The following is a 24,474-nucleotide window of genomic DNA, read 5'->3' as shown; positions in this document are numbered from 1 at the left end:
TCTTTTCTAGAAAGCCGTACAGATCTTCCTGGTTGTGACGGCGGTTCTTATGGTACCTGTACTGCTGTTGGTAAAGCCTCTTCTCATCTACAGGACCCAAATGAAAACCAAACAGCAGGTGTGTCTTAACATTACACTCAGGACTATCTATCTATTTATCATCGCCCAATCCATCTGTCGCTTCATTCATCCGTCATCCCATACATTGCTCAACCATCCATTCATCCGTTACTCCATCCATGCGTCGCTCCATCCAATCGTCGCTTCATCCGTCGCTCTGTCCATCTGTTGCTATCTGTTTATCTGTCTGTATCGTCTATCTGTTTATCAGTCTGTATCAGTCCATCCATCTCTCAGTCGTTCCGTCCAGCCATCTATCTTTAATCTGTCTGTCTTGTCTATCTGTTTATCTGTCTGTATTGCTCCATCCATCGAACAGTCCATACATTGTAGCTCCGGCTCCATCCATCCGTGTGTTGCTCCACCCTTCTGTTCGTGGCTCCATCCGTCCGTGACTCCATCCATCATTCGCTCCATCTGTCCGCCTCGCATTCATCCCTCCGTCGCTCCATTCATCCATCTGTCCGTCGCTCCCTTCATCTGTCGCTCGATCCATTCATCCATCGCTACATCCATTCATCTGTCACTCCATCCATCCTTTGCTCTAACCATTCGTCGCTCCATCTGTCTGTCCCTCCATCCATCCATCTGACGCTCCATCTGTCCGTCGCTCCCTTCATCTGTCGATCCATCCATTCATCCATTGCTACATCCATTCATCTCTCGCTCCATCCATCCTTTGCTCTAACCATTCGTCGCTCCATCTGTCTGTCCCTCCATCCGTCAGCCGCTTCATCCATTTGTCCATTGCTCCATCTATTCATCCGTCGCTCCATCCGTCACTTTGTCCATCCATCGCTCCGTCCATCTGTCACTCCATCCATCCATCGCTCCATGCATTCATCCATCGCTACATCCATTTTTCTGTCGCTCCATCCATCCTTCGCTCTAACCATTCGTTGCTCCATCCGTCTGTCACTCCATCCATCGCTCCATGCATTCATCCACCGCTACATCAATTTTTCTGTCGCTCCATCCATCCTTCACTCTAACCATTCGTCCATCCATCCGTCTGTCACTCCATCCATCCATCGCTCCATGCATTCATCCACCGCTACATCCATTTTTCTGTCGCTCCATCCATCCTTCGCTCTAACCATTCGTCGCTCCATCCGTCTGTCACTGCATCCGTCTGTCACTCCATCTGTCCGTGGCTCCATCCCTCCGTGACTCCATCCATCCTTCGCTCCATCTGTCCATTTGTCGCTCCATCTGTCTGTCCCTCCATCCGTCAGCCGCTTCATCCATTTGCCCATTGCTCCATCCATTCATCTGTCGCCCCATCCGTCACTTTGTCCATCCATCGCTCTGCCATCCATTGCTCCATCCATCTATCGCTCCATGCATTCATCCATCACTACATCCACTCATTCATCCGTCCATCCATCCTTCGCCTAACCTGTCCGTCCGTCGCTCCATCCATCCATTGCTCCATTCATCCATTCATCACTCCATCCGTCCATCGCTCCATCCATTCATCCATCGCTACATCCATTCAACCGTCGCTCCATCCGTCTGTCACTCCATCCATCCGTCGCTCCATCCATCAGTCACTCCATCCATCTGTCGCTCCATCCATCATCGCTCCATGCATTCATCCATCGCTCCATCCATCCGTCCATCGCTCCATCCATCCATCCTTCGCTCCATCTGTCCGTCCGTCGCTCCATCTGTCTGTCCCTCCATCCATCCGTCAGCCACTCCATCCATTTGTCTATCGCTCCATCTGTCCATCCATCTGTCACTCCATCCATCCGTCACTCCATCCGTTTGTCACTCCATCCATCCATTACTACATCCATTTTTTCTGTCGCTCCATCCATCCTTCGCTCCATCTGTCCGTCCGTCGCTCCATCTGTCTGTCCCTCCTTCCGTCAGCCGCTCCATCCATTTGTCCATCACTCCATCCATTCATCCATTGCTCCATCCGTCACTTTGTCCATCCATCGCTCCGTCCATCCATTGCTCCATCCATCTGTCGCTCCATGCATTCATCCATCACTACATCCATTCATCCGTCGCTAAATCCATCCTTCGCTACACCTGTCCGTCCGTCGCTCCATCCATCTATTGCTCCATTCATCTATTCATCGCTCCATCCGTCCGTCGCTCCATCCATTCATCCATCGCTACATCCATTCATCCGTCGCTCCATCCGTCTGTAACTCCATCCATCCGTCGCTCCATCCATCGGTCACTCCATCCATCTGTCGCTCCATCCATTCCATGCATTCATCCATCGCTCCATCCATTTGTCCATCGATCCAACCATCCATCCATCCTTCGCTCCATCTGTCCGTCCGTCGCTCCATCTGTCTGTCCCTCCATCCGTCAGCCGCTCCATCCATCTGTCCATCCATCGCTCCATCTATCTGTTTATCTGTATCTAAGTAAGTATCTATTATTCCATCCATCTTGAACTTTAACTATTTGTTACTTTTTTATTCACTCATGTATATATTTGGCAAACGTTATGGGCTAAATTGTTTAGAAAAATATTTTATATATAAAATGCATTTGTGTACATTTATTGATTTACAAAATCTACATGAAGGTGTTTGGAAATTCTGTGAATGATCAACAGGGGGTAGATACACGATCTTCCTTTTCCCAACATCAGAGAGATGAGACGGTACGCTGTGTCTTTATTTCAGGTTATTTTTACAGTAATTGAATGAACATTGTTACTTTGTCTTAGTGACCCTGCTTATGAAATCCAGGCTAAAGTCTTATAATCTAATGATGGTCTTTGACGTGGCCTTACTCTGTCAATATTAAAGATATCAAAGTTATATTGTCACTTAATGTTCTTTATTATGTAGGATAATTTTAAGGAGAAAACATCAAATCACAAAAAATGACTTTCGGATGTTTTGACATTATTATTGGGTTAATCTCAATACAGGTGGGCATGTGTGACGTCTTTGTGTATCAGGCCATTCACACGATCGAGTTCTGCCTGGGCTGCATTTCCAACACGGCTTCTTACCTGCGCCTCTGGGCCCTTAGTCTGGCTCATGCGGGTTTGTCCAAACGCAAAACACTCTGGGTTCAGTTATTTATCTTTATTTCTTAAGATAGCCAGAAACACAAGAGCATGTTTTATGCATGGTGACATTATATATTCATTCAAATTTGTCCCCCTCTTATCCACAGAGCTGTCAGAGGTTCTTTGGCGGATGGTTCTACAGGTGGGACTGAGGTTCTCCTCTGGTATGGGTTCTCCTCTCACTCTGGCACTACTCTTTGCGGCTTTCGGGATTCTGACAGTGGCCGTTCTTCTGGTTATGGAGGGTCTTTCTGCTTTTCTGCACGCTTTACGGCTACACTGGTGAGTTTAGTCCATAACCACCATGTGAGTTTATGGGTCAATTGCATAACATGCATAATGTCCGGGGGCATTATGTATTATAAAAATAACTTGATACATTTATGACGTGTGTCACTTTATTTTATAAAAACCTATTTGGTCAATAGTAAATAAAAAAATTTTTTGGTATCTCAAATTTGGCAAGTGGGGCAACTGTACGTACAAATGAACTGTTAAAAATGGTGTTTAAATTACTAAGATAAGATAGTTTGGCAATATTTTATGTTTGAAAGTTTTGCAATAAATACATTCCATCATCTACTGAACACCAGGTGGTCTTTATGGCTGAATGAAAAGTTTGTAGATTTTTCTCAAATACTGAAAAAAACCACTTTAATGTAATGGGTAGGCTGGTACACTTTCTGTGTCAGCTGGTACAACCAATTTAAAACTAGAAAGAATTCTGTTTAATCAAACACATTTTAATTGTATTTTTAATTTATAAATTTGATATCACAGGCAAAAGCTTATACCAGCAGAAGTCTGTTAAATGTCAATTCGTTGCAGATGTCAGGTGGTGCAACCAGAAAGTCAAAGGGTGCAACTGCTATGAACGCCCTTAAGAAAAAAAAAACATTAAGCTAAATAATTTTAATAAGCTAATGATTTTAGTTTTAATAAATACAAGCTAGGTTGTATATAATTGTTATTATACTTAAAAAAAAGATTGCCCTTACGAAAATTAACCATGGTTTTATTGTGTTAAAAGTGTAGTAACCATGGTTTTTTGGTGTATTTATTACTATCAGCAAAACCATGGTTTTACTACACTAACCATGGTTTAACTATGCTTTTTGAAAACTACAGAATTTTTACAACAGAAACCATGTTTTTTTGGTGCTAACTGTAGTAAAACCATGGTTAATTTCCGAAAGGGTGTTCTTATATAGTTTCATGGTAAAGTTGTTTTACACTTTCAAACACTTTTTTTATTTTCAGGATTATTTTGAATGCCACTATCAAATAAACAAACAAATAGCATGACACAGGGAGACAATGATTGGTTGTACCACCTGACCTTGAATGAGGATATCAAAAATATTGTGAAAAAATAATTCAAATGTACCGAAATTTTTTAAACACATTTTCTTGAAAAATATGTATTACATTTTAATTTTAAAAAGATTTTATGAAAAGTTTTTTGTTTTGTCATTGATCCTTATGTATGTTAAATAGAGCTGCGCACATTAAAAGAAAAATTAATACACAATTCTTAATTCTTAAATTGATAATATATAATATTTATATTTATATATAACCTTTCTTTTTAAGAAAAAGAAAGGATTGCTCTTTTTGTCTCGCCAGTCACTAATGTACCAATCTCTGTTATCTGCATCAACCTAAAACATGTAACTTTTTGAAGTAATAAAATCATTCTGTTATTGTAAAGCATAGCGATTTGCACATTTGCAATACTTTGATATATCTTGCATCCCTAATGCTAAGGTTTTAGTTAAAGGTTTCAGACTTATCATATCTTTTAAAGGCATGTTCATATAACCCAGATGTTGTATAATATAAAGGTTTAGCATGGATAGTATGACAGGTTCAAGAGATTTGTAATGTATAGGCTAACTGCTACAACTATCAACAATACAATCAATTGTCTAGACAAAAACGTTATATGACGCATTTTATATATGTTTGTTTTTAGGGTTGAGTTTCAGAACAAGTTTTACGAGGGATCCGGCCACAAGTTCACACCCTTGTCCTTTGACCGCCTGTTAAAAACACATGAGGAATAGTGCTTATATTATTATATATGGTTATGTGTGCGTTTCACCTAGTTTTGACTTTTACTTTGACTATAATGCAGCAGTGATTTCTAAATATTTTTACAGAAAGGATCACAGATGGTCTGATAACGCTTTATATTACACATTGTAAATGCACGGTTTATTTTTACGTTTAACAGTTTCCATGCTACAAATTTAAAACAAGCACCATAAGTGTTTAGTGTAAGGGGTAGCGTTTAGTGAGGATTATATAATAAAAGGCCTCATCATGTCAGTAATCCATCAACACAAAATCTATCAATCACAGTGCAAATTTCTTCTTAGAAAGCAATGAAAAGTCAAAAGAAACATTGTCAAATGTAATTTTATTAATGCTGTAAAGTAAAAAATAGTCTTACCTTCTAGACAATAAACTGTACATGAACAGACTGAATGAATCGTACAACATGCATCAAACTACACTTTATGACACATAAATACACAAGGCTGTCAGATTGCAGATTAGTTGTATACTTGCAGGAATGAGATTTTGAAGTCCAGGTGTACAGAACAAACATTTTTTAAACACTAATTTAATGCATTTAATGGGTTAATGTTAGCCAAATAACAATGCAGGAGTGCACATATGGAAAATAAATAGAGATTCACCATATATCAACCAATTTCGCACAATAAAAACATTTTTTTTACACTATTAGCTGATAGTTTAAAATCAACCAATGTTCATGCTGATATATGTTGTCAATCAAAAGAGAACAGAAAAATAAAATGAATTTGAGCTCGTGAAATGAAAGAAACTAACAAAAAAAGATTTTTTTTAGTTTAGTTTAAGTTCATGCACGTGAAGCAAAGTTTTTATTTTAAGACTGCAAGCCTTGAAAATTAAAAGGATAAACTTGAATATCCTTGTGCAGTGCGTATCTTGAAGATTTTGTTATTGACAAAAATTTGTATTATGCAGGGCTTTTTTCCAGATATGGTTAAGTAGTAATTTTTGTATTTTTTAACGTTATTGCATTCAGATGTTTAAAGGTACAACTTTAATACATAACACAAGCTTTTGATGCTTGCTTGAGTAACAAAAACAGTCAAATGCCAAAGATGTGATATGCATGTTTGTTTAGTTTCCCAAGCACCATTTTAACACCAGATTTGGGAACAGTGCACCCAAAAATGAAAAATTTGTCATTTGCCGATCCTCACGTTAAACCTGTATGAGTTTCTTTATTCTGATGAACACAAAAGAAGATATTTTGAAAAATAAATGCTTAGCACACAGTTAACAGAACCATTGACCTTTTTTAAATATCTTCTTTCGTGTATAACAGAATAAAGAAACTGTAAATAAATAATGACAGAATTTTCACCCCTTTAATATATTTGTGGTTAAATACACCGCGTCAGCTGCTTAACAAACATTAAAAAACATGAAAGTCGAATGTTATTAGTAGGACCGTTTTGTAATCGGATGGAAATGTAGACTTGGTTAATGATAACTATTGACAACAATGTAAACTACAGTACTAAACATACATCAAACGTGAACAGAGATGTAGGAGATATCGTTTCTAATGGAGCACACAAACACATTTAATCTTCTGCTAGATTCGGTAACGTGCCAAGCGCACAACACACACTTTGGTTTGTAATCCCTGATCTAAACGCACAAGTTTGCAACATCGCAAACAAGTCTAAAAAGACTTTCCAGTTTTTAAATCAATCAATCAAACAGATGCATGTATCCAAAATATATTTACATCAAATCTAAGTGTCGTTTATTCAACTATTATTACTTTCATACATTTCAAAATGACATCCTTGTAAAATGAAACTGCTCATGCAAAAGATACCGGCTATTGTCATGCAAAAACTAAACTGCTATGAAGCTTCGCTTTCTCAATGTCTGTTTATTTTCACTGTAGTACAAGTGGTCAACATTTCTTGAACGACCTTGAAAAAAAAAATGCTAAATGTTAAGAAAAAATATACAACTGTGCATACTGTAGCAACCTTAAAATTGCCAAACTTGGTTTTTAGTAATAACATTCAACAAAGCATTTCAAGTTGATTGTCGAACTCAAGTGAGATTTTAGTGCTACTTCATAAAAACCAAAAAATTGAAAGATGTTTCTCATCTAGAGAGGATGTTAAAGTGAAAAGACTATGATCGCGATGCATTGGTGACGCCGTTATCATACTCGATATCGTCATCATCAGACTGCTGATCTGGTGGTATGGCTCGGGTATGGCTCGCTCGGACACTGGTCAGATGAGGACAGGCGGAGATCAGATTGGCGATGCCAGCTAGAGTCACACCGGTCCCATCCAAATTCACTTGACTTAAGTGCATACGACACAGGAACTTGAGACCTGAGACATAAAAACGCATTGCATTAAAAATAAATATTCCTAATAGAAAATGATGAATGCTTATGTCGATCACTTGATAACGTTACCTTGGTCTGTAATTCTGGTTTTGCTGAGATTGAGTTTAAGTAGTTGTGGACAGTGTACTAAACCTCGTCTGATCACTGTATCACCAACCTGTGTGCTAGCCAAACCCATCACCTACAATGCAAACACAAATCACAGCACACCGTAATATTTAATGCAATATTAACCATATGTGACCCTGTCTGTGAGATCCAGACTGAAGTCTCATCATCTAATAATGAGATCAAAGTTTGATTTCAATCGGTTCTCAATTAATATTAAAGCTAATCAAGATGATATTTTCACAGAATGTTCTTTACATTATGTAGGATGATTTTAGTAAATCACAAAAAATGACTTTTTTCACATATTATATATATATATATATATATATATATATATATATATATATATATATATATATATATATATATATATATATATATATATATATATATATATATATATTCAGTAAGTTGTTTCTTCAAGGTAAACTGTACCTGTAGATGTGGTAAATGTGTGACGAAGTTCGCAACACCTCTGCTGGTGACGGCAGTACGATCGAGACACAGTTCCTGCAGTTCCTTTAGATTGACCAATCCCTGTAGCCCAGCATCACTCACCTGAGTGTTGCTAAGAGACAGCTTCTTCAACCTATCAGGTAAAAGGGGCGGGGTTTGCATTAGTGGTCCACCGACATGTTTTCTTTTTTAATGGCGATATTGAGAAAGCAGTGTGTCCGATTGGCTGACTCACAAATGTCATTAGAGAAAATTGGTAAAACTAAATAAACATTTGTTATGCATAATATTTATAAAAATATCCTTTTTAAGTACTTTAAAACAGTGGTTCTCAAACTTTTTCTGCGCGCGGACCCCCTTGTGTACGGTGCATTCCTTCGCGGCCCCCCCGAAGAAAATTTATGACAAAATACTGTTCTACAATTTACCATTTTAATTAAACAAAACATATTAAGTTATACAAAGAAGTTCTGTTGCTTAGTAGCCTTTTTTCGTTTTAGGTTTAATTACACAGAATTCATGATAAATGAATGTATTTTATAAAATGTCATAAAACTGGGGCCCCCCTGGCACCATCTCGCGGCCCCCCTGGGGGCCCCGGACCCCAGTTTGAGAACCACTGCTTTCAAAGACACATGCATATGAGGTTTTGATGGTCTACTTAGATCCCAAAACCCGTGGTCTTACCCGAGAGGGTTTCAGGTCTAAAAGTTTTACGTGTGCCTCGGACACGGGTCGAGTATAATATTAGCAGCCTCGGGTAATTTTAAATGAATGTGCTTTTGCTGAACGGACCCGAGCAGACCCAAACTATCTCACACCTGTACATCAAGTCCTTTTCCAAACCTTCCTCTGTTTGTCAGAGCTTGCGACATCGTGTGACTGGCTGTCGTTAAGACAGACCTGCCAATCAATTCTTAATGCATATTTTAGGGGTTACCTTGGTGTCGTCATCAGATAAAAAATTGAAATAAATTAGCAGAGGGCCAAATTGGTCTGACTGGTGCGTGTGGGACTGCAGACACGCCGGTGCCATGTACATTCGGGTCTAGTCGGGTTCATAAAAATTGCCGGTTAGGTTGGGTCGGATTCAGGTCTAATTTTCCTGAGTCAGGTCTTTCTTAAAAAAAAAAAGAAAGGATTTATGCACGTCGGATTCGGGTAAAAGGTGATTTGGGTCATTTCGGGTCGGGTACATTTCTTTAGACCTCTAGTTCACTGCTCTGTTTGAATAAGATCTTGCTGCACACCAGAGTGTCTTCACATTAAAAAGTAAAAAAGGTTTGATTTACGGTTTGTCATACTTGTATTTTCATTACAAACAACAAATATAAAGGGGACATATCATGAAAATCTGACTTTTTCCATGTTTAAGTGCTATAATTGGGTCCCCAGAGCTTCTATCAACCTAGAAAATTTGAAAAAGATCAACCCAGTAACTTAGTTTTGGTAAACCATTCTCTGCAAGCAAATAGGTCATTGAAATTTGGCTCCCCTTGTGATGTCAGAAAGGGATAATACCGCCCCTTAATCTTCACTATCCAACCACAGCACTGCAATTTAGTGCAGAGATCAACTCATTTGCATTAAAAAATTGCACATTTTTGTCAATTTTAACATGTTATAATAAATTATCTATAGGATATTTTGAGCCAAACCTTCACATACAGTATGTACTCTGGGGACACCAAAGATTTATTTGACATCTTAAAAAAGTCTTGTGAAATGTCCCCTTTAACCCAGTTAAACTTATTTCACCACTTACTGTTATGTGAACATGAATCATGCCTGTTTTAAAGTGAATTAAACAATAATAATAAGTCAGACAGCTAAGACTTCTTATGGACTTCAGACCTGGTCATGTTGGCGAGCTTCATAATGCCGTGGTCTGTGAGCTGAGTGTAGTCTGTCAGGTCGAGCTCTAGGAGTAAAGTTTGTTTGGAGAGAAATAAAAGCCCACTGTCTGTCACCGAGTGTCTTCCAGGGAGGGTCAACTGAGTAAGACTCAGTCCTGAAAACAGATAAGAGAAATCAAACAATACTGTCAGTGCTTCTTATTTACGCCATGATTTATTCACCCTCAAGCAAGATACATATGTCCATCATCTTTCAGATGAACACATTTGAAGTTATTTAAGTAAATGTCTTTGCTCTTCAAAGCTTTATAATGGTAGACAACAGGTATCAGGGAACAACTTCTGAATTTAAACAGCAAAAAGTGCCTCTATCCTTCACAGAAGCAAACCACAGGCTCCAATGCGGGTAATCAACACTTGGTGACAGATATTGTAAGAAAAATATCCATAGTACAAACCTTATAAACTGTAATAACTAGCTTCAGGTAATGACGCCATCTTGGACTCACAAGAGAGTTTTAACGTAGTGAGCGTTCGTTGCCATGGGCACACGCCATTCGCTACGCAATGTACCCAAGATAGTCTCGTTACCGGAAGCTAGGTATTATAGTTTATAAAGTTTAAAAGATGGATATTTTTCTAACAACATAATGTATCGATTACACACAAAAGTCAGACTTTTTTAATGTCAGATTGCTTGAGGGTGAGTAAATTATGGGTTAATTTTTATATTTGGCTGGATTATCACTTGAAGCCTGATACAATGGCTGGCACACTGAAGAGCTTTTGTAATCTATGATGATAACTACTGACAACTTACTAACAGTTTTTTTTAGTGATGCACCGATGTATCGGCCGCCGATATTTATCGGCCGATTTTTGATGAATTTGAAACCATCGGCATATCGGCAATAGCACGAGAAAGGCCGATACTAATTGTTTATTAATTAATTGCATAAAGGAGTTAATGTTGTTAATAAAATAAATGCTGAATATCAAAAACCACCTTTGAAGGTTGTCATGCTGTCTTATTAAATTTGTTTTAGCTTAATTTGTGCATCTCTTATTATGTTGGTCAGTTGAATGTTAATTAGATCAAATCCATGTTCAGTAAAAATTATTTGATGCAGAAATAAACTAGCAAATAGACCAACTGTATAGTATTATATACAAGTGTTTAATATCGGTATCGGTATCTGCCAGAAGTTGTCTGTTTAAATCGGAATCGGTATCGGCCCAAAGAAATCCTAACGGTGCATCCCTAGTTTTTTACTTGGTCAATAGATGTTCAGTTTCTCTATAAGCTTGCAAGATGAGTTAAGTTAGGTTCTTTAAGGGTTTTACCTGAAATAATTTCCAGCGTATGATTTCCATCAGCGGCAGGTATGCCGGCCAGGCTGAGAGCTGATAGGCTGGGATGGGTTGCTAGGCACCGGAGAGAATTCTCCTGCACACCTGTGCTGTCAAGGTGAAGCGTCTGCAGGTTTCTGAGCTCTGCCAGCGGAGACACATCACTTACCTGAATGCAGAAAAGACCGTTTTAAGACATTGCATTATAATTTTTTTTATCGGTACAATACGTCTTGATGCATGTTTATTACCTTAGTGTGTTTGATGCTTAGCATCCGTAGCTGCGGTACACACGCGGGCAGAACTGTTAGCGTGCTGTTAGTGATGGCTGTCTGATTCAAACTCAGCTGGCAGAGGACAGAGGAACCTGACTGTAGATACATCAACATTCCCGCATCGCTTACTTTAGTCTGATTCAGAGATAAGAACGTCAGACAGCGGAGCCCTGAGATAAGATGGAAAGGAATCGGGAATTTGTCACGTGATAATTGCTTTCGTGCGGATACTGTGTGGGTCGCTGTACTGTATATGTCTTACCCGCGATATGCTGAAGACAGCTGTCTGTTAGCTTGCTGCAGGACGACAGGTTCAGATGCTGGAGTTTTGAGAGGTTGGACAGTACAGAAAGACCAGCATCTGTAAAACAAACGAGAAAATAATGAAGTTTGTTTCTCTAAAAATGTATCTTTCATAATGTAAAGAAAGTATAATCTTGATATTTTAAATATTAACTGAGTAAGGTCATGTCATAGATTTAAATCAATATAAAATCAATAATTGAAATCAACCTTTGATGCTACAAATCTCATCATTAGATTACGAGACTTCAGCGTAGACTGTGCGTTCACACCAGACGCAAATGAAGCAAATAATCGCTTGAACATTTTAAGTTAACTCTCCTAAAATTCGCTTGTGAAATTTGCATCAATTGCCCCAGGAAATTTGCGTTATTTGCACATGAAATTCACATCATTCGCACATGAAATTGCTACATTTGTCGGCATTAGTTAGCTTGTTGTCTATTGCATTTTTGTCCAACCTCCTCACTCACTTTCCTTCAAGCAAGATCCTTTTATTCCGGTTTCTATAAAAGTACGAAGATGCGTCGTACACCTCCGGGTGTCCACATACAGCGACGATGATTTTGTCCTTCATTGTTGTTTTGTATTTCTGCCTCCGCTCGCTACGTCGTAATCACATTACTACTAGTGCAAGCTCCTGATGGGTTAACGTGGTGCGAATATTCGCCAAAGTTTCAATTTTTGAATTTGAGCGATTCGTGCAATCACGGTACATGTGTCAAACGCACAAAATACTAAATTTGCAACGTGTCATTGAAGCGAATCATGTCATCCGCACCACAGGATATATATTTTGTCTTTGCTTTGACTTACCATGTATATGACTTGCGCTTAACGCTTTATTCGCATGTGGTGTGATGGCCCTATAAAAGATCCTTCATTATACACACCAAATGCGAATTCAACGATTTCCGTGAGTAGATAACATACCAAGTTAATGCGTAAAGGCACGAATAATCGCAAACTCGTGCGGGGCAATGCGGAAACACGAGCCATTTGCCTCACACGCATCTTCGCCCAAGTTGAAAATATTCAACTCCAGCGAAAAACTCGCATTACACGAAGTTAAAACACACGAGTAATCTAAAGCGAGAAACGCGATGCCCCACATTTGGTGTGTACGTTCATAAGTTAACTCGCGTCATTCGTGTGTGAAATCTGCATCATTTGCGCATGAATTTTGCGTCATTCACGCGTGAAATTCGTTAAATTTGTCGGCTTTAGCTAGTTTGTAGTCTCGGGCATTTTTGTCCAACCTCCACACTCACTTTTCTCCGAGCAAGATCCTTTTATTCCTGTTTCTATAAAAGTACGAAGATGTGTCGTACACCGCCGGGTGTCCACATACAGCGACGATGATTTTGTCCTCCATTGTTGTTTCGTATTTCTGCCTCCGCTTGCTACGTCGTAATCACATTACTACTAGTGCAAGCTCCTGATGGGTTAACGCGGCACGTATATCCGCCAAAGTTTAGATTTTTTAATTCGGGAGATTCGAGCGGATCACATTACGCGTGTCAAACACCCAAAATGCTAAATTTGCGACGCGTCATTCGCACCACAGGATATATATTTTGTCTTTGCTTTGACTTCCCATGTATATGACTTGCGTTTAATGCTTTATTTGCATGTGGTTTCATGGCCCTATAAAAGATCCTTTATTATACACACCAAATGCGAATTCAAGGATTTGTGCGAGTAGATAACATACAAAGTGCGAATAGGCGCGAATAATCGCAAACTAGTGCAGGGCGATGTGATTGGTGCGGAAACACACGCTATTCGCCTCAAGCGCGTCTTACACACAGATTGAAAATATTCAACTCAAGCGAAAAATTCACATGACATGAAGTTAAATCACGCGAGTAATCTAGAGCGAGAAACGCGATGCCCCGCATTTGGTGTGTACGTAGCATAAGTTAACTCGCGTCATTCGCGTGTGAAATTTGCATAATTTGCGGATGAATTTTGCATCATTCACGCGTGAAATTCGCTAGATTTGTCGGCTTTAGCTAGCTTGTAGTCTCTGGCTTTTTGTCCAACCTCCTCACTCACTTTTCTCCAAGCAAGAAACCCTTTTATTCCTGTTTCTATAAAAGTACGAAGATGTGTCGTACACCGCCGGGTGTCCAAATACAGCGATGATTTTGTCCTCCATTGTTGTTTCGTATTTCTGCCTCCGCTCGCTACGTCATAATCACATCACTACTAGAGCAAGCTCCTGATGGGTTAACGTGGTGTGAATATCCGGGAAAGTTTTCAACTCGGGCGAATCACGTTACGCGTGTCAAACGGCCAAAATGCCAAATTCATCTCTCGGAATGTAGGATATCTATTGCTTCTTTGCTTTAACTTACCATGTAAATCACTTCCGCTTAACGCTTTATTCGCATGTGGTGTGATGGCCCTATAAAATATCTTTCATTATACACACCAAACGTGAATTCAACGATTTGCGCGAGGAGATAACATATAAAGTTAATGTGAAAAGGCGCAAATAATTGCGAACTCGTGCGTGGCGATGCGATTGGCGCGGAAACACGCACTATTCGTCTCAAACACGTCTACGCGCAAGTTGAAAATATTTAACTTAAGCGAAAAATTAGCATGACACAAAGTTAAATCCTGCGAGTAGTCTAGAGCGAGGAACGCGATGCCCCGCATTTGGTGTGAACGCAGCATAAGAGAGACACATTTCACAACCCCATAACAATAAATCAAAAAACTCTTTATGGACTAAAACAGAAACTTTGTCCCTTTCCTAAATGTGACTCAAATCAAGTTTTGTGACATTTCTCCATAATCACAAACGCACAACATGTTTACATTACAAACGCGTTTATCCAAGGGACTTTGAGTGCATCCAAGCTATACATTATATCAGTATGTGTGTTCCATGAGATTAAACCCATGACCTTTGCGGTGCTAATGCAATGCTCTACCAACTGGGAAACAGGAACACAAACACAAAGAGACATACCTGTAATGAGAGGAGAGTTGACTAAGCTGAGATGTTTCAGACAGGAAAAGGCCCTTAGTTGTCGTAACAACTCATTAGTTGTGTACGGATAGCAATTTAGGACAAACTTCTGCATCGGGCAGCCAAAGAACAGCTCGAGTGTGCGTGGACGGAGGAGGCGCTCGCTCGCCATGTGATCCAACAAGAGTTCGGCTAATTCTGGTGTCAGACACGCCAGGCTACTGCTGTACTGCATGCTGGGAGCTGAGAGAGAAGGTGATGATTATTGCTTTTAAAAATGTGTTCAATAATAATAATTTACTCACATAAATCTGTAACTTTTGCAATCTCTGTTTGAAATTCGAAGTTGAAATAAAGTTTAAGGGACATTACTTAGAAAATCATATCTGACAGCTCAATTTATAAATCATTATTATAAGCTTATCATTGCAAATTATGGTACGATATTGCATCCTTGAAGAACTTTAATAGCATGCTTTTGTGTGTTCCAGGGATAAAATAAAGACCAGCAAGTACTTTAAACAAAATGAAGGTGAGTAGATGCATCTAATCTTGATTTTAAAGTAAGCAGTCGTGTAACACAACATGATTTCTTTCTGACCTGTCATGAGACCCACGGTTGCTCTGGTCGCCATGGAGCAGAGAGAAGAGACTCGAGGGGTCTTGAAGGATTTTTTGGGGGGTGAGGGCTGTCCATGCGGTGACTGCTGGTCTTCGTGATGGGCGGCTCTCTGTAATCGCTCCACTGCGGCTGCCCCGCGCAATGCACGCTCTTCCTCAGGGTCTGCCGGGACGTCAGGCTCCGCCTCCCTTCAACAAATTACAGTCATATAAACGCACGTCACGTGTGGACAGAAAAACATTAAGTTAATTTTTTTCATATACTGACTTTTGATTGGCCTTTTAACAATTGAAAAGATACTACTTTACAATATAATGAAATGCCTATTAATGTAACACCCATCTTTTATCTCACCTGAGTCTATTACCCTGTTCAGGCCAGTGATGTCTGGGCTCTTCTGGCCCTCCTCTGGCCCTGTTGTCCATTAACAAGGGCAACGGCGGCAGTTCTGGCAGACCAAGAAAACTTCTCTTTATTATATTGAATGATATGGCTTCAAATTTTCATGATGTGCCCTATTTATATTTATTCATTTGGCAGACACTACCAAAGCGATGAACATTGCATTCAGAGGTATACATTTGATCTGTGTCTGTGTTAACAAGGAATCTAACCAAAAAAAATTCTAAATTATTTACCCAAAGAAACCCCTGATATTTTAAGTAAATATGTATTAGCCCATATGCATTTTTAACTTCAAAAACATGTATTTTTCATTTGTTTAAGTTTTTATTAAACGTATTTACATAGTTATTGTTATTATTACCTGTTATTGTACCTTCATGTGGTAATTTTGTTTTATTCACACATAAAAAACATATCTGTCCATTTTGCATGAGTTTTCAGTTTTCTGATATATTATAAGGTCACATGCATGTAAAATAAACAAATAGAATATTAATTTTTTTAGTAAGTAGTTATTTTAAAATTATTTATTAAAATTTTTCTGATTTAATTTTAATTCTTTTTTTAATCAACTCACGAACCCCCTGCAATACCCCCATGAGCCACCAGGGGTTTGTGAAACACTCGGTCTCATTCATTAAGCATGCGTATGCACAAATTTGCATGAGATGTGCGTATGGATGTTTTCACAACCAAATCGTGATTCAACAAAAACTTTTGTATCAAAATGTCTTCTAAATGTACGCAAAAATTCAAGAAAACCTAAAATCTCGTACACAGTAATCACGTACGCTATAATCAAATACTAGGCTATAACTATAATGTTTATAATAATGTTGATATATGAAATTTACATGATTATTTTATATTATAATATTTTCTGTATTATATATTATTATACATGATCTATATTATTATTATTATTATATACATTATATTATACATTGTTATAGCCTACTTATTTTCTACACATATAAAGAAGATGCACGTAATGACAAATCTTCACGCTTTCCTTCCTCCCTTCCTCCAGCGACAGCAAAACCTCCCAAATAAAAAATGCAAAGCAAAACGTAACTTTACCGATAATAAATTGATCATGGATTTCTTTTCAAACTCTTTGCTTTTATGATAAACTGCTCTAAAATTTCCTGTGGACCAGCGCTGAGAAAAGCCCTTATATGGAGCTGGTATGGGCGTGTTTTATGCAAATTACCAACCTCGTGCATGCTCATGTAGAACACTCCAAATTCACTAACGTAAAAACAAGTATAAGAACAAATTCATGTGCATAGGCACGCGTTGTGAATTAGGCGGAAAGTTTTCGTGAGAGTAAGTATGCGGATAAATACGCTATAAAGTACGCAATAATTAGTGAATGAGACCCACTGTCCTAGCTAATTTCACCTCTAAAAAATGCTGGGTTATTTTTAACCCAGCGTACGGTGAAAATGGGAGAAACCTGGGTGTTAGGGTAAACTAAACCCCAGTGTCTGTTTTTTTACGCATATGCGAGTGTACGCACATCCTTGCAAAGCATAATTAATTTGACTTATACACATGCGCTGACGTTTGTTGCATGCACATTGTAAAAAAATGCAATACTACTCGTTGCCTACATACTCCTGTAAGTGTATATGCGATCTACATGTACAATGTACGCAAGGTTTCAAAAATTCGGCGGTACGCGTACAAGATGCATGCATTTTTCTGATGACGAAAACTGCGTCACCCTCGCGTGCGCATGAAAAATTGACTTTACTTCGGCCTTAACCTAGAAAATTTTTATATCTGACCAAACAATGGGTTAAAACAACCCAGTTGGTTAGAAATTTAAGATTTATATAATTGTATATGATCACTATATTGTACCACTGCAAATACAACACATCTAATGGTGGCATGGTGGTGGCCTTAGACTTTTGCATGGTACTGTATCTCACATGATAGTTTCCTGTGAGTCAAACAATGACCAAAGGAAATTATTAAAGGGTTCCCGTTTTTTCAAGACTTATGGTCTGTCCTTTCTATTTTTTGCCAGGTTTCTTTTTAGATGATGACTATGCAGTGACCTTCAAAGCAAACAAACCTGCAGTTCTTTAGATGTTTTGAAGGATTTATTGTGATTAGATGAAAGACTGAGACAGAGCCCTTGAGAAAATGCTGGCAGACTGTCAGTTCATTATCATTCAATCCTGCTTTCGTTTTGAGTTTGGTCCCAAAGCTGCAACGTTTTATCCCATTCCAGACAGAAATCAACACCCTTTCAAATCTCTTCAGGAGATTCTTTACATTGTAGCATCAGGTGCATGATGTATTTTTATCCAGGTAGCAAGATGGACTATAATCAAGCTTATTGTCATGTAAATAAGTAGTTTCAATACAAGCCAGATACAGAATGAGACTATGGGGTGGACTTTTCTGTCCAGCAACCACCTAAAACATGCACCTTTCTTTGGTATAAAAATTAAAATGCCTTTTACCGAGATAAGGAGGTAGAACTTCATCTTCTGGTTGCTCCTCGTTGTCCAAATGTTCTTCTTCATCTGCGACATCACCTGGTACCAGTTTCTGGCCTCGTCCTTCACAAAAAACACATTTCGTTGTGTAAAAACTATAATGCTCATTCCAAAACTAACAGTTCAATTTGCAATACGTTGTTTTTGCACTAGTATAATAAGCATATCATTTCTGAGTCTCTATTAAAATACAACCTTACCCCAAAAGTGAGCAGGTCCTGGAAATGGAGGTCCGACCCCGGGAATCCCAGCATACCCCACTGCCTCCTCCCATAGCTGATGAGGCAACGGTGGTGGCACAACCAGTTCCTCTTCATCCTGTGCTTCCTCTTGGGGTGGGTCGATAGGTGGTCTCACCGGTTCTTCTTGTGGCTCCACCACTGCCTGTTCTACAACAGGCAATTGGGAAGCTGGACTGGGCGGCTCCTGAGGCGTCTCGGGAGGCGTGGTCTGTATGCAAAGTGCAGCGTTGGGGGTGAGTCCCAGAGACCGAAGAGAACATGCAAGTTCGGCTTCACCGAACCGCTTTCTAGGAAATCCTTGTAGGAGAGAGAAGGCGGGCAGTGAAGGATGTCGACCGGCGATGTACTCGACGACGTGGCTTAGGGGCGTGTCTGCAGGGAAACGTTCGCGCATTGATTCCCCAGAGGGAAGACGGATCTACAAAATAGGATGCGTACAGATCACATCACCATTTAAATCGGTAGCTTTAATTTAAAGAAAATGCCATTAGCACAGGAAAAACATTTGTGATTTTACCATGAGGATGCAATGGTTGTCTTTGCTCGTCTCCACAGACCCACCAAGTCTCTGACCCTGTCCGCTGGATGAAGATGTCTCGGGTGTGGGTTGGGATTGGGCCTTCATCTGCTGGCTGCGCCTGTCTTCTGCGATCCTCTTTAATACCAACTCACGCTCCTGTTGAAACAACAAACCGTGATAAAACTGTATGAGGTGCAAAAAAAAAAACAATCAAGCCTTGTTTGTTTGCTGCATGCAAAAAGCCTTGAACACCACCATTAGGGTTCCCACATCTTAGTTAACTTCAAATTCAAGGACCTTTCAAAGACTTCCAGGTCCAATACCCTCAAATTCAAGGATTAAATGTGGGGACACATTTCGAGTGAGAGCAAGGTTACATCGTGTTACCTTTTAAGATACATTGTTACAGTTCCCTTTCGAGGGAACTTGCGCTGCGTCACTGTGGTGACACTTTGGGGACGCCTTCAGGGGTAAGTGCATCTGAATGTGTATATCAAATTCAACCAATGGTGAGGCTTAACGACAAAGACAGGGTAACGCGGGAACCAGGAAGTATATCGCTATCTGAAATATTGCCAAAGGCGGCGTTACAGGGACGCAGGAAGTATGGCAAGGGAGACGCAGCGCCTCGTTCCCTTCTCAAGGAACAACAGTTACATACCCGTGGGAACTCTGCACCATGCAAAATCGGGTCTTGCGCACTAAGCGTGCACGACTGCACACTCCGCGATGAAGTCATTTGTGTTGGATGCACCAACAGGCTGACACGTCAAGTATAAACCAGGGCAACATTTTTTTACTTTTGGTTTTTAAAGGAAATGCATGACTAGTTCACCTGTTTCTTCTGTCTCTTCTCCGCACAAGCTTCTTGCGCCACTCGCTGCCTCTGTTGCTCATGGAAATAATTTTTATCGTGTTTGATTCGTGTTTCCAGAGGTGGTGGTTCCTGTGCTGCGGGTGTGTTCGAAGACGGGGGTCCCAGAACCAAAGAAGGACCTAAAAACACAAAAAGCATTTCCTGAAATTCCTCTTACGAATGCATACTAAGTACACATGATGTGAAAGTCATAGTCACATGCGAGGCTGCCTGTCATCACATTTTCATTCCTAACAGGAAGTTAACACACTTGTGAAAGAAGAGTACTTGTGGTAGCCAAAAACAAGGAGTGACTCAACAAAATTTTTCTTTCGTACCTGTAGCATTAGACTGTGAGCTGCTGTTTGTGTGCCGGGCATCTTTGGGAGGGTTAAACGCAGAGAATGCCGTCTCTGGAGGCCCTGAAGACTGCTTGACCAGTTTGTGCCGTGGACTTCCACCCTGCAGAATCCTTTGGAGCAAACGTGGATAACAGTGAGAAGGTGATATGAAGTTTTGCCTGATCATAAAGCATAATGCTGCCAAATGCCCCAAAGCTACTTAATTCTAGCTAGGTGCTGTGTCTACATATGAGGGGAGTTATGACATTATGGAAAAAGGCTAAGAAAATTTGTCTAAATTGTCGCTATGCTGTGTCTTAAGAAAGCGTGACGCAATAAAGCAACATTAAAAGATGCTCCAAACTAAAAGTTTTTCCTAACAAGCTGTGATCATGTCAAAGAATGGAGCATTTCAGTATGGACACAGACAAATAACTAGACAGACAAATTATCATCTGAAATTTGTAATTGGTTAAAGGATTAGTTCACCCCAAAATGACTCTTTTATCATAAACCACTCACCCCTGTGTCGTTCTACACCACCAAGTCCTCTGATTGTCTCCAGAACACATTTTTAGATATTTTTATTGAAAACTGGGAGACTGTCCAATAGACTTTATTTTGTTTCACAATTCTTTTCACCAGACATCACCAAAAAGGTCCATCAGTCATTCAATAATAATATTATGAAGCTTTAAGAACACTTTTGTACGCAAAAAAAAAAGTTTATTCAACAATTTGTTCTCCTCCAAGCCATTCAGTGTGTGTTCACGAGCAGACTACGGTGCAAAATCTTTTTGTTTAGTTTTTTTTGCACACAAAAGTGTTCTCGTCACTTTATAATAATATTTTTGAATGACTGATGGAACATTGACTTTTTTGCCAATGTCTTTCATTCTTTTCTGGTTGAAACAAACTGAAGTCTATGGGACAGACAGAAGCCTCCCGGTTTTTAATCAAAAAAATATCTAAAAATGTGTTCTGAAAATAATCAGAGGACTTGGTGGTTTAGAAAGACACAAGGGTAAGTGATTTATGATAAAATTGTCATCAATTGCCAAGTACTGTTTCAAATCAAAGTTCGCATAAAGCCCAAGTTCACATAAAATCCCCGGATGTGTTCTTGATCCGCCAATTTTATCGAGGATGCATCAGAGGAGACTTGTGTGGACTTATGACAGCGAAGTTTCCCAGAATGCATTTCGCATCAGGAGTTCGTTCTTCCGAGTCTGAACTTGCAAGTTCGAACTACGAAGGACACAAGTCCGAGTTTGGTGTACGTGGTATTGAGAAACGGCTAGAGTTTTCCCTCTCAGCATAATTTTTTGATGTGCAGGGTACTTTCAGTTATTTGGCTTATGTTGGCTACCTTTCATTTTTTGCTTGTGTACAAGTACAGTGTATAAAATTCCTTGTTGAACTTACATTTTTAAGTTTAATCAACTTACATTTGCTATTTATTTCAACTTTTTTGACTAGCGAGGAATTGCTATAAATAAAATAAAAAAGTTGAATTAGCTTTAGTTATTTCAACTTAATTTTTATAATTTATAGCAATTCCTCACTATTCAAGAAAGTTTAAATTAATTGTAATTTCAAATTGAATAATCTTAGTGCAACAAGAAATTTTTACAATGTAGAAATCATTAAAAAAATATTTTAACTTTCAAGATGTTAATTCTCAAAGATGGTATTTTTTTGCTGTGGTTTACCACTGGAGGAAATGGCATTCCTAGACTTTTAGCTTCTTCATAGTGCATTTAATAATGCTTTGTTTTTTGACGCCTTTGTACATTTTAAGTTTTCTGTTATTCTGTATTCATACTATCATATTTGGAAAGGTGGTCCTCTGAATGTTTTAAATGTTTCATTGAAAAAAAAAAACAATCATTTTATGTATTTTGTAAAATACAATGTGTTTGCGTGGTTTATGGTTAAAAAAGCATTATTTTCCACATACTGTACATTTTTGTAGCTCCAGATTTCACTCTATTACTGAAAAGCTCTGTGTCTCTGATTGGCCAGCCAATCTGTACATTGTGATTGGCCTAAATACTTCTGACATCAGCCAGAAATGTGACGCTCCTTACCATGTTGAAAGATTTCCTCACAATGCAATGCTAACAGCACTTAACTTATAGGCAGTGATCCAAGCGGGAGGAATTATGATATTGTCGGTCTTGTCTACATCACCAATCCCAGGAAGTAAACTGTTGCCTACAATCCGTGTGTTTGTTGTAGTCCAAGAAAAGAGATTTATGTTGGAGACGATAACTCGCGTCATTGTTTACTTTGGGGTTTGTACCTTTTGCATATCGTTAACATGAACTAATACACGCTTACACACCAAAGGAAATGTAAAATTGTGAATCGGACCATCGAAAACAATCATTGGTGGTCCATAAGTTGCAAAAGGTTGAAAACCCCTGGGTTAATTAATATACTGTGTTGGTTTCCAGATAACATGAGAAATATGCTTAACCCTTTAACTGCCACACCGAGAAAAAGGCATTTGAAAAAAGTTTTGTTTGCATTTCTTATCTCCTTATGTCGCTGGTTAACAAACTCAATGTATTTTTCTCAACACATCCCATCATTTTTAAATATCGACCTCTACCAAACAGTTGATATGTCACTTACATATAACAACACTGTCCTAAAACAAAAATGTATTAACAACATAAAGTAAAAAATAACAATAATACAAAACAATGGCATGAGGTCAAAAGTCTTTACCATTCAGCAGCTTCCAGAACAGAGAAGAATCCCGCTTGCATTGCAGCCTGTATCTGATCTTCACGAAAGCCCATCTCAGTGAGCTTGCGGATGAACTCCCCAATCGTCTGCAAAATAAAAAAGTACAATGAAAATGTACTACCATGTTTTTTTGGAAAAAGTATCATGGTTTTGCATGCATCCAAAACGGTAAAGCATTATGTTAGCAGCACAAAGTGTCATGGGTTATCGCATGTACTTCAGCGTTTGGATAAAAGTGTCTAGCAATGCATAAATGTAAATATTATAAATAACCATTTACATTATGGTTGATTTCTAACTAGAAGACTATTTTTCTCAGTTTTACTGTTTACCTTCATAAAATCATCTTACATAATGTGCAGAACATTCAGTGAAACTATAACTTTGATATCTTTGAGTAAAGCCATGCAAAAGATTGAATCAAACTTTAACGCTCCTAATCTCATACTTTTCACAAACAGGGTCACATATATTAAATATATAAATATAATATTTCTTTCAAGTCATTGTCAGTCAACAACTGATTTTAAAAGTATACTATGATGTTTGTTTACTATGAATAAAAGACATTCAGGGTTACCAGGATAAAAAGTATAAGAAAGTAACAGCTGATGTATTTATATGTGATTGCAGCCATGTTTGACAGGTTGTAAACAAGCGGTCTTTATGCTAAAATCATGCTTAGGGTAAGTAGGCCGAGTCATAATTCACTTGTAACTCTGACTAATCGGAAAGTACCCAAAACACCACGTTAAGCAATTCAACATGTTGATTATCTCTTCAGTCAATAATCTATAAACACTTGACAAGTCATGCAATGCATGCAATGAAGTACCTAAATCACAACACTTGTTTTTATTGAAAATCTGAAAAAGGCTTTTCTTCTGCGTAGGCCTGCTGTATTTCCTTGCAATCTTAAATAGTTACCAAAGCAATGAACTTACGACTTGAAGCTTTTAAAAGAACAAACTGAAGCTAATGCATGCTCATGCGCTACCAAAACTTGCTCTTGTTAGCATGTTTTTATCCAAGTAGCACATGGTAATATTGCAAAACAATAACGTTTAAAAAGCATGAAAACGATTCTGCGTAATAACATTGTTCGCTTACCGATGCGGAGTCCATAATGTTACTGAATATGCTGCGAAATGTTAAATAATTAGGTTTGTTGACACTTTACTGAATCTGTTTATTGACTGTCCGCACACAGAATGGTGAACGATGCCTGGCCTCTTACGTCACAGGTTCCTTCCTGACTGTACGGTCTA

The 24,474-nt window shown here is 38.8% G+C and overlaps 3 protein-coding genes across 5 annotated transcripts in view; 2 read left to right on the top strand and 1 right to left on the bottom strand.

Annotated features, from left to right (window-relative positions):
• LOC135740331 (V-type proton ATPase 116 kDa subunit a 1) overlaps positions 1–5,654 on the top strand; it is a 21,766-nt gene extending 16,112 nt beyond the window's left edge. For 2 of the 3 annotated variants that reach the window (XM_065258583.1, XM_073813146.1), the window contains exons 15-19: positions 11–118; positions 2,675–2,752; positions 3,026–3,143; positions 3,277–3,451; positions 5,145–5,654. In XM_065258583.1, the coding sequence (XP_065114655.1) occupies positions 11–118; positions 2,675–2,752; positions 3,026–3,143; positions 3,277–3,451; positions 5,145–5,235 (570 nt within the window). In that variant the 3' untranslated portion in view covers positions 5,236–5,654. The remainder of the gene's footprint in view (positions 1–10; positions 119–2,674; positions 2,753–3,025; positions 3,144–3,276; positions 3,452–5,144) is intronic. The other variant, XM_065258584.1, reaches the window with a different exon arrangement.
• Positions 5,575–24,474, bottom strand: LOC135740330 (uncharacterized). Its single transcript, XM_065258582.1, has 17 exons — positions 24,317–24,474; positions 23,186–23,292; positions 20,447–20,580; positions 20,088–20,248; positions 19,250–19,408; positions 18,691–19,150; positions 18,455–18,553; positions 15,924–16,017; positions 15,549–15,757; positions 14,948–15,190; positions 11,924–12,022; positions 11,638–11,831; positions 11,381–11,555; positions 10,035–10,191; positions 8,160–8,313; positions 7,683–7,794; positions 5,575–7,596 (listed from the first exon to the last, which is right to left on the bottom strand). Exons 1-17 carry the CDS (start codon positions 24,329–24,331, stop codon positions 7,388–7,390), a joined length of 2,781 nt encoding a protein of 926 aa, XP_065114654.1. The 5' UTR covers positions 24,332–24,474; the 3' UTR covers positions 5,575–7,387.
• Positions 20,548–24,474, top strand: part of slc4a2b (solute carrier family 4 member 2b) — a 59,660-nt gene continuing 55,733 nt past the window's right edge. Inside the window, exon 1 of the mRNA XM_065258580.2 lies at positions 20,548–20,611. The gene's annotated coding sequence lies outside the window, so the exon portion shown is untranslated. The remainder of the gene's footprint in view (positions 20,612–24,474) is intronic.

Source organism: Paramisgurnus dabryanus, chromosome 22 (genome assembly GCF_030506205.2).
Source record: "Paramisgurnus dabryanus chromosome 22, PD_genome_1.1, whole genome shotgun sequence".
NCBI classification, from domain to species: Eukaryota; Metazoa; Chordata; class Actinopteri; order Cypriniformes; family Cobitidae; genus Paramisgurnus; species Paramisgurnus dabryanus.
The sequence above is the reverse complement of the archived record's forward strand: the minus strand, read 5'-3'. Positions and strand labels throughout refer to the sequence as shown.